The sequence below is a fragment of the Ctenocephalides felis genome, unplaced genomic scaffold (genome assembly GCF_003426905.1).
Source record: "Ctenocephalides felis isolate EL2017-DRISC unplaced genomic scaffold, ASM342690v1 CF-g0.4_SCAFFOLD_01170, whole genome shotgun sequence".
Lineage (NCBI taxonomy): Eukaryota > Metazoa > Arthropoda > Insecta > Siphonaptera > Pulicidae > Ctenocephalides > Ctenocephalides felis.
The window spans coordinates 76,673,520-76,684,715 of record NW_020537324.1 but is presented as its reverse complement, the minus strand read 5'-3'; the positions used below and the strand labels follow the sequence as shown (position 1 = coordinate 76,684,715).

Sequence of the window (11,196 nt, the reverse complement as noted above, 5' to 3'; positions counted from 1 at the left end):
TTTCAGATCATTCAAATCCGATACTCCGTTCTACACACACGCAAACACACACACATCCATTTAGTTTCTGAAGTATGCCCCTTAAAAATGTTCAGAAACCTTCAAAACGTCGAGAAATGCAAAAATTTTCATTTTGGATTATCGGTCCATTACTATAACTACCCTACGGGAAGTTAAAAATACAAAAAAATACAAAAAATTACAAAAAATACAATAAATTGAATATTTAAAAAAAGTTAAAATAAAAATAAATTAGGACCAGTAATATGAAATATGGTGCTTGTAACTGTTCTATATACTTTTTAACCAATTTAACATTCCTTCCAATTCGAATTTAGTAATATGAACTTCTAAATAAATGTTAAGACTATAAATAAAATTCAATTTACTGAAACGTTTTGATTTTTCAGGAAACCAACAGTGATTGGATCATAGAAGGAATAATCTATCTTTGGAACCAAAAATAAAACTTTGGGCCCATAACTTGCAAAAAATCATAACAAAAAACATATTTAAATAAATAAATAAATATGCAAAATATTTGTTTGTTTATTTTAAACTTGGTGATACCTGAAAATGATGACGATGAAGAATGATCTCAAGTAAGTCGACTTTGATAAAAATGACACCTGAAAAAAAAACACAAAAAACCAATTAATAAAACGCACAAACTTCTAAAAATTTCTTTTCATTTTTTACAAACTTAAATCTATAAAAATCATTTTAACCACCTATAATACTCAAACAATCAATCTTGATTATTAATCTCTAATTTTTCCATCTTCGACATGAATCGTTTCACGTTCAGGTCATCCTCACAATCCTTAGCCCATTCTTGTAACTCCGAGCTGCCGAAAAAGGCGTAAAAAAGTCCTCCGAGGAAATACATACCTGACATTATGTAAATAACGACCATCCATTCCTCTGGGGTACCCTGAGGATAAAAGACAAATTGGTAAAAGACCCTGGCAAAAAATTTAAGACCAAAATGCCAAGAACTTACATAGGATAAAGGACTCATTGGTAAAAAATAGCGGAAAAATTTATGATTACATTGGATAAAGGACTCATGGGTAAAAAAATAGTGAAAGAATTCATGATTACATTTACTTGGCAAAAAATTCAAGACAAATTTACCAAGGACTTACATTAGACAAAGGACTCGTTGGTGAAAAAATAGTGAAAGAATTTATGATTACATTTACTTACATTGGACAAAGGACTCATTGCTAAAAAAATAGTGAAAGAATTTATGATTACATTTACTTGGCAAAAAATTCAAGACAAATTTTCCAAGAACTTACAATGTACAAAGGACTCATGGTAAAAAAATAGTGAAAGGATTTATGATTACACTAGCTGACCCGGCAAACGTTGTTTTGCTAAGTAAGGTATATTCTAAACAATTTCTAGAGAATCAAAAATATTAATATTTCAAGTGTATAAGGATGTGTGGTTTGAATGCTATATACAATGAGGTATTATAAAAACTATAAACCCCAGTAGTTTGTCTATATTTTGTCAATACAATCAAACAGGAAGCTTTATACACTTTCTATAGAAAACATGGCATAATCCATTCCAATTTTTTTTTTTTTTTGGTCTTTCGAATTATTGATTACGTTTCAAGTTTTTCAGATTCTTTTTGGATTCTGGATTTTGTGTATAAATGTAAAAACCACTACTGAGCTTATACAAAATTTTCATATTTCTGCGAGGAGAGATAGAAAATAAATTAGATATATCTGCTTTGACCTGCTTTTTGAAAAGTTTCAAGTAACATACCTTGAATTAAAGTAAATTTAATGAAAAGTATATACGTAGAGCAGGGCAAGGCACAAAGTGTCCAATTTGAGTTTGAGCAGATATAAATTTTATTATGAAAATCAAACCAATTTTATCACAACAAATGACACATTTCAAACGAACAATTATTTGACTACGTTCAGTAAAACTACCAGCTACTTCATCATTATAATAATGTGCTTTTTTGCTGTCTTTAAAAAATTTGTTATCTAGACCTTTTTACTTTTTTATAGGCGGGGTAACTTGGAACGGCCAGATGGCAAACAGGTTTAATGTCTTATTTTAATTTTAAAGGTATTTTAAAAAATAATTACATTTTTAACTAATACTAAAAAAGTACCAACAGAGGAAAATACTTTTACTATGGATTTTCAAAGATGACCGTTTATCTCCCAATATCAAAGTCATAAAAATCAAGGTTATAGTTGGTTATACATCTTTTTCCCTTCACTTTCAAATAATGTTGTTAAACAATGCTTTAGCTTTACTGGTTTTTGACACTTTGGTCGTGGAACTTTTAACCCCGTACCTTCATATATTAGGTTGTCAAATATCTCCCTTCCGCCTTTTTGTATCATAAACCAAGAGCAAAAAAGCGGAAAGGAGATATTTGACAACCTAATATTACTAACCATTCTTCGATAAATTCTGGGAAATTATAACTGGGAATAAGTTATTCGACAAAATGTACATGAAAATGTAAATGTATGTAATGTTCTTCTTCAGTCCTTGCATTTGCAATATTTCGCATTCTTCTTGCATTACGGCTTTGTTGGGAAAGATTTGATCGTCTTGGTCGCGGCATTATTAATTAAACTTCACTTCACCCTATATATAGAACCAAGAACTAATATTCATTCACTATATTTAACATGAGGTAGTAGAGGTTAATTTCAATGACAGAAACACCAAAGCACAGTTACCAATCGCAGGTAAATGTCATGGATGAAATCATTGATAGTATCATAGATTGAATAAACTACATGAATAGTTTATGAATAATTAATTCTGAATTAGAATAAAAAACGGGATAAAAAGTATTTCATATGTTTCTCCTGGCTCTAAACTACCTCTCTGCCACCAATAGATTATTGAGCCACGGCAACGCGTGGCCGGGCTAGCTAGTATATTTATATATATATATATATATATATATTCATATATATATATATATATATATATATATATATAAACGGGATAAAAAGTATTTCATATGTTGCTCCTGGCTCTAAACTACCTCTCTGCCAATTTTCATCTAAATCGGTTCAGCCGTTCGTGAGTTAAAAGTGTTCTAACTTAAGCGATCCTCTTTTATATATATAGATTTACTTACATTGGACAAAGGACTAATGGGTAAAAAAATAGTGAAAGAATTTATGATTACATTTACTTACATTGGACTCATTGGCAAAAAATATTGAAAGAATTTATCATTATCACTTACATTTGTGGTTATGTATCCTACTAAAGTGTTGGTGATAACTCCTGGCATGGATCCAATGGTATTTGAGATTCCTGTGAGTAGGCCAGCAAATCTTGGTGCAAGTTCTAGGTAACTTAATAAATATGAGCCAGTGAAGGCTATGTCTGTGAACATTGCTGTGAGCATTATGAGAAACACTGCAAGGTATTTTTGTTCACAAGACAAAAGGGCTATGCAGAGTATGCTGATTCCTGGGATGATGGTACCTGGGTAAAAAATAGATTGTTAATTGATCAATGGTACTGAATCATACTAAATATTGTCAAAATGTTATGTGGATGATGTGCATTCAGGCGGTTTGCACGTAAACTGAGCCAGAAAGTGTAAGATCGTTTTTTTTATATTTGTGCAGTTTCTAGTTGAAATTTTAACAAGATTCTTAAAAGATTTCATTCTTAAAAGTCTCACGAGTTTAGCAAAATCTTATCAAGATTTCAGCAAGATCTTAGCAAGGTCGTACCAAGATTTTCACAAGATTTTTGCCAGGTCTTAGCAAGATTTTATCAAGATTTCAGAAAGATATTGGCAAGATCTTAGCAATCTTTTATCAAGCGCATCATTTGTGCAGTTTCTAGTTGAAATTTTAACAAGATTCTTACAGGATTTTTAAAAGATTTCAGAAAGTCTTACAAGTTTAGCAAAATCTAATCAAAATTTCAGCAAGACATTTACAAGGTCGTAGCAAGATTTTCACAAGATTTTTGCCAGGTCTTAGCAAGATTCTATCAAGATTTCAGAAATATATTAGCATGATCTTAGCAGGATTTTCTCAAGAACTTAGCAAAGTTTTAGCAAGATTATTGCAAAACTTTCGGAAGATTTTAGCAAGATTTGTAAAAGATTTTATCAAGATTTTAGTAAGATCTTAGCAAAATCTTCAGAAGATCTCAGCATGTCTAATAAGCCTAGCAAGATTTTTATATTTTTTTAGCAAGATGATGGTAAAATTTAAGTCAGGTTTTATTTTCAAGATCTTAGCAAGATTTTAGCAAGATCTTCTAAATATTTCAGCAAGTCTGACAAGTTTAGCAAAATCTAATCAAGATTTCAGCAAGATCTTAGCAAAATCGTAGCAAAATTTTATCAAGATTTCATTAAGATCTTAGCAAGATTTTATCAAAATTTCAGAGAGATATTAGCAAGATCTTAGCAAGATTTTATCAAGTTTTTAACAAAATCTAATCAAAATTTCAGTAAGCAAGGTCGTAGCAAGATTTTCACAAGATTTTAGCAAGGTCTTAGCAAGATTTTATCAAGATCTTAGCAATATTTTGGTAAAAAATTTTACAAGATTTTTACATTTTTTAGCAAGATTATAGCAAGATTTAAGTCAGATTTTATTTTGAAGATATTATAAAAAATCTAATCAAGATTTCAGCAAGATCTTATCAAGATCTTAACAAGGCCGTAGCAAGATTTTATCAAGATTTCGGAAAGATATTAGCGAGATCTTAGCAAAATTTTTAAAAGATCTTAATATTGTGGCAAAATTTTTTACAAGGTTTAGTAAGATTTTAGCAAGGTCTTAGCAAAATCTTATCAAGATTTCAGAAAATCAAACAACTCTAACAAAATCAATCAAAATTCAGCAAGATCTTAGAAATATTTTAACAAAATTTAAGCAAGATTTTTACATTTTTTAGCAAGATTATAGCAAGACCTAAGTCAGATTTTATTTTGAAGATCTTAGAGAGATTTAAGCAAGATTCTATAACAATTTCAAAAAGTCTTACAAGTTTAGCAAAATCTAATCAAGATTTCAGCAAGATCTTAGCAAGATCTTAGCAAGATTTTCACAAGATTTTAACAAAATCTAATCAAAATTTCAGCAAGCAAGATCTTAGCATGATTTTAGCAAGATCTAGCAAGATCTAGCAACGTCTCAGCAAGATTTAACCAGATTTTTACATGATTTAAGCAAGAATTTAGGAAATTTTTCGTAAGATTTTAGCAAGATTTTAGTAATATTTTTACAAGATTTTAGCAAAATCTTAATAAAATTTTAGCAAGATTCTAACAAGATCATAGCAAGATTTTGACAAGATTTTAAAAAGATTTTTACAAAACTTCAGCAAGATCTTAATAAGACATTGGAAGGATTGTAGCAATATCTCAGCAAGATTTCAGAAAGATATTAGCAAGATCTTAGCAAGATTTTTACAAGATTTTAACAAAATCTAATCAAAATTTCAGCAAGCAAGATCTTTGCATAATTTTGGCAAGATCTTTGCATGATTTTGGCAAGAACTAGCAAGGTCTCAGTAAGATTTAACCAGATTTTTACATGATTTTAGCAAGAATTTAGGAAATTTTTCGTAAGATTTCAACAAGATTTTAGTAATATTTTTGCAAGATTTCAGGAAGATCTTAATAAAATTCTAGCAAGATTCTAACGAGATCATAGCAAGTGTTTGACAAGATTTTAAGAAGATTTTTACAAAACTTCAGCAAGATCTTAACAAGATCTTGGAAGGATAGTAGCAATATCTCAGCAAGATTTCAGAAAGATATTAGCAAGATCTTAGCAAGATTTTTACAAGATTTTAACAAAATCTAATCAAAATTTCAGCAACCAAGATCTTAGCATGATTTTAGCAAGATCTAGCAAGATCTAGCAACGTCTCAGCAAGATTTAACCAGATTTTTACATGATTTTAGCAAGAATTTAGAAAATTTTTCGTACGATTTCAGCAAAATTTTAGTAATATTTTTACAAGATTTTAGCAAGGTCTTAATAAAATTTTAGCAAGATTCTAACGAGATCATAGCAAGATTTCGACAAGATTTTAAGTAGATTTTTACAAGACTTCAGCAAGATCTTAATAAGACCTTGGAAGGATTGTAGCAATATCTCAGCAAGATTTCAGAAAGATATTAGCAAGATCTTAGCAAGATTTTCACAAGATTTTAACAAAATCTAATCAAAATTTCAGCAAGCAAGATCTTAGCATGATTTTAGCAAGATCTAGCAAGATCTAGCAACGTCTCAGCAAGATTTAACCAGATTTTTACATGATTTAAGCAAGAATTTAGGAAATTTTTCGTAAGATTTTAGCAAGATTTTAGTAATATTCTTACAAGATTTTAGCAAAATCTTAATAAAATTTTAGCAAGATTCTAACAAGATCATAGCAAGATTTTGACAAGATTTTAAAAAGATTTTTACAAAACTTCAGCAAGATCTTAACAAGATCTTGGAAGGATTGTAGCAAGATATTAGCAAAATTTTTACAAGATTTTAACAAAATCTAATCAAAATTTCAGCAAGCAAGATCTTAGCATGAATTTAGCAAGATCTAGCAACATCTCAGCAAGATTTAACCAAATTTTTACATGATTTTAGCAAGAATTTAGGAAATCTTTCGTAAGATTTCAACAAGATTTCAGTAATATTTTTACAAGATTTCAGCAAGATCTTAATAAAATTTTAGCAAGATTCTAACGAGATCATAGCAAGATTTTGACAAGATTTTAAGAAGATTTTTACAAGGTCTTAGCAAGATTTTGTCAAGATTTCAGAAAGATATTAGCAAGATCTTAGCAAGATTTTCACAAGATTTTAACAAAATCTAATCAAAATTTCAGCAAGCAAGATCTTAGCATGATTTTAGCAAGATCTTGCAAGATCTAGCAACGTATCAGCAAGATTTAACCAGATTTTTACATGATTTTAGCAAGAATTTAGGGATTTTTTTGTAAGATTTCAGCAAGATTTTAGTAATTTTTTTACAAGATTTTAGCAAGATCTTAATAAAATTTTTGCAAGATTCTAACGAGATCATAGCAAGATTTTGACAAGATTTTAAGAAGATTTTTACAAGACTTCAGCAAGATCTTAACAAGATTTCAGAAAGATATTAGCAAGATCTTAGCAAGATTTTTACAAGATTTTAACAAAATCTAATCAAAATTTCAGCAAGCAAGATCTTAGCATGATTTTAGCAAGATCTAGCAACATCTCAGCAAGATTTAACCAGATTGTTACATTTTTAGCAAGAATTTAGGAAATTTTTCGTAAGATTTCAGCAAGATTTTAGCAATATTTTTACAAGATTTTAGCAAGATCTTAATAAAATTTTTGCAAGATTCTAACGAGATCATAGCTAGATTTTGACAAGATTTTAAGAAGATTTTTACAAGACTTCAGCAAGATCTTAACAAGATTTCAGAAAGATATTATCAAGATCTTAGCAAGATTTTTACAAGATTTTAACAAAATCTAATCAAAATTTCAGCAAGCGAGATCTAGCAAGATTTAACCAGATTTTTACACGATTTTAGCAAGAATTTAGGAAATTTTTCGTAAGATTTCAGCAAGATTTTAGTAATACTTTTACAAGATTTTAGCAAGATCTTAATAAAATTATAGCAAGATTCTAACGAGATCTTAGCAAGGTTGTAGCAAGATTTTTACAAGGTCTTAGCAAGATTTTATCAAGATTTCAGAAAGATATTAGCAAGATCTTGGAAGGATTGTAGCAATATCTCAGCAAGATATTAGCAAGATCTTAGCAAGATTTTTACAAGATTTTAACAAAATCTAATCAAAATTTCAGCAAACAAGATCTTAGCATGATTTTAGCAAGATCTAGCAACGTCTCAGCAAGATTTAACCAGATTTACATGATTTTTGCAGGAATTTAGAAAATTTTTCGTAAGATTTCAACAAGATTTTAGTAATATTTTAAAAGATTTTAGCAAGATCTTTATAAAACTTTAGCAAGATTCTAACGAGATCATAGCAAGATTTTGACAAGGTTTTAAGAAGATTTTTACAAGACTTCAGCTAGATCTTAACAAGACCTTGGAAGGATTGTAGCAATATCTCAGCAAGATTTTAGCAAGGTCTTACCAAGATTTTGACAAGATCTTAGCAAAAATTTAATTAAAATTTAACAAAGATTTTGGCACGATCGTGGCAAGATCTTAGCAAAATTTTAACAAGATTTTTGGAAGATTTTAACAAGGTCTTAGCAAGATTGCATCAAAGATAGCAAGATTGTAGCAAAGTCTTAGCAAGATCTTAGTAAGATTCTAGCAAGATCTAGCAAGATGTTAGAAAGATCTTAGCAAGTTTTTTACAAAATTTTCGGAAGATTTTAGAAAAATTTTAGCAAGATTTCAGCAATTTCTTAGCAAGATTTGTCCAAGATTTTAATAAGATCTAAGCAAGATCTACATAAAATCTCAGCATGTCTAACAAGCCTAGCAAGATTCTTAAATTTTTTAGCAAGATTGTGGCAAGATTTAAGTCAGATTTTATTTTTAAGATCTTAGCAAGATTTTAGTAATATCTTATCAATATTTCAGCAAGTCTGACAAGTCTAGCATGATCTAATCAAGAATTCATTAATATTTTAGCAATTTTTTAAAAAATCATAGATATATCATAGCAAGATATTTGAAAGATTTTTGCAAAATCTTGACAAGATTTTAACAAGATCTTGTCAAGATCTTAGCAAAATTTTAGCAAAATTTTTACAAGACTCCAGCAAGATCTTGGAAGGATTGTAGCAATATCTCAGCAAGATTTTAGCAAGATTTTAGCAAGATTTTAGCAAGATTCTAACGAGATCATAGCAAGATTTTGACAAGATTTTAAGAAGATTTTTATAAGACTTCAGCAAGATCTTAACAAGATCTTGGAAAGATTGTAGCAATATCTCAGCAAGATTTTATCAAGATCTTACCAAGATTTTAGCAAGGTCTTAGCAAGATCTTAGAAAAATCTAGCAAGATCTAATCAAGTTGGTATCTAGTTAGAATCTAGTAACAATTTAGTTGATTTATTTGAAATTAGACATTTGTGCAGTTTCTAGTTGAAATTTTCTATGTGACAACCTGCGAAATACGCCTGACTGCACAGCAACCGCATGGCTTTTGTTAATACTTAGAACAAATTAGTATGGAAAGTTCTTCATAACATTGTACCTATCAGATGATTCATTTTCCTCATATTAGTAATGCTGAGTCCTAAAAAGTCCTGGACGGGTTTAAAAAGATAGGCGATGGCGATTCTCATTATTAGGGCACAAATGTAGGGCAAGGCAGACAGCAAACCATTCTGGAAATAGATAAACAAACTATGCAAATAGATAAACAAACTATGCAAATTTTACTATGTTTTCATTAGACTATTTACTATAATTAAAACAAATACAATCAAGTCTACAAAAATATTTTATTACTCTCTAGATAAGATTTGTTCATGTTATTGTCTGGAATTCTACGAACTACATTTTGTATAGAGTCCAACAAATAACTTTATTTTTTTTACAAACTACTGAATATTTTCTAAAATTTCTTTTTTTATTTGAAAGTACAATCCTTTCAGTTAATAATGAAATTAATTCAGTTAATAATTTAATTCAAAAATGAAGAAAAAAAGCCTCGGCTGACCGTTGAAAAAAAAAAGAAAAATGTTAGACGGCATACCCTATATTTACACACAATCTTATTTTTATTAATTACCGCTTTCAAATCGAAGTACAGAACTTCCTTCATCAGCATCGGCAAATTTATGGCTAATGTCACGAATGCCCAAGTTTGGCAAAAATGGGCCACATTATAGGCGTGTACTGGCACCGATTTTATAATAGAACCCCATGGAACTATCATTTTCTGGAAAAAAATAGAAAACAATGGTGAAAGATTGCTGGTTTATGTCAGGTTGTCAGAGGAACCCGGAACTCTAACCACTCTAACTTAAATTACTAATTATTCTGTGGATGACAATTGGCAAAATTTGTATTGGATCTGACTGATAAATAGAACAAAATTAAAAGACAAAAAGCTTGATGTCAGGTTGTCCGAGAAACCCACAACTCTAACCACTTAGTAACTGATACTAAGCACCAATGTAGCTAGTAACTTATTAATCTGTTGGGTGATAATGATAAAATTGGTATTGGTGGATTTAGAAAATTCAGAAAAATTGGAAATGGTACTAAAACTAGCTTCAATTTTAAGGAGGATTAATAAAACTAATTCCAAAATATTCTTGCCGATGAGCCTTAAAATGAATAAAAACAAGTACTAAAATGAAACATCCTGGACGTCTAAAAATAAGTCTAATCCATATTGGTTCATCAGCTTTTTCTGGTCAATCATAAATACCATTCAGAAAGAATATTTTCTAGTCCATCTTTTATGATTGGTGATAAAAACAAAAATGACAGCTACTTGATTTCAGCTTGTCTGAGGAACCCGGAACTCAAACCACATAGTATTTGATACTAGACACTAATTTAGCTAGTAACTAATTCATCTGTTGGATTACAATGGCAAAATTGGTGTAGGATTTGATTGATGATTTAGAAAATAGAAAAGCCTAAATGGTACATTTGGTACTAAAACAAGCTTCCATATTATGAAGAACAAATGAAATTGATTTCAAAAAAATTTGGTCTTAGAAGAAATAAAATTTGTATTGAAACACAAACTCCAGGAAGTGCACAACATAACGATGTATATTAGTTTCAGATTTTTCTGATAAATGCCATTGATGAAATAAAAAATCCAGTTCATCTACTGACTTTGGCCAATTTTGTTCTAAGTTTGGTGACAAAAACAGTAACTTGTCCCGGCCATAACTAAAATCGCCTTAAAAATAAATAAAATTTGTACAAAATAAAAACATCCTGGACGTCTACAAATAAGTCTAATCCATATTGGTCCATCACATTTTCCTGGTCAATCATAAACCCATAAAAAAAATCTTTTGCAATCCATCTATTACCATTGGCCAATTTTTATTTTTATATTGGTGACAAAAAACAGGAATTTGTTTACCTTATTATTAGTCCTGGCAATGACTGAATTCAAATACCGCCTTTCCCTGGAGCAATTCTAGGATGACTATCAGCATCATCAAAAACCACGAAGTAGTAGACGATTGAACATAATGT

General features: G+C 29.6%; 1 protein-coding gene across 1 annotated transcript in view; it reads right to left on the bottom strand.

Moving 5' to 3' along the window:
• Window positions 1-748: 748 nt before the first annotated feature.
• LOC113367654 (uncharacterized transporter slc-17.2-like) overlaps window positions 749-11,196 on the bottom strand; it is a gene marked incomplete in the record, with an annotated part of 34,602 nt that continues 24,154 nt past the window's right edge. Inside the window, 3 exon segments of the mRNA XM_026609241.1 lie at window positions 749-934; window positions 3,251-3,495; window positions 9,221-9,353. Coding sequence (XP_026465026.1) covers window positions 749-934; window positions 3,251-3,495; window positions 9,221-9,353 — 564 coding nt within the window.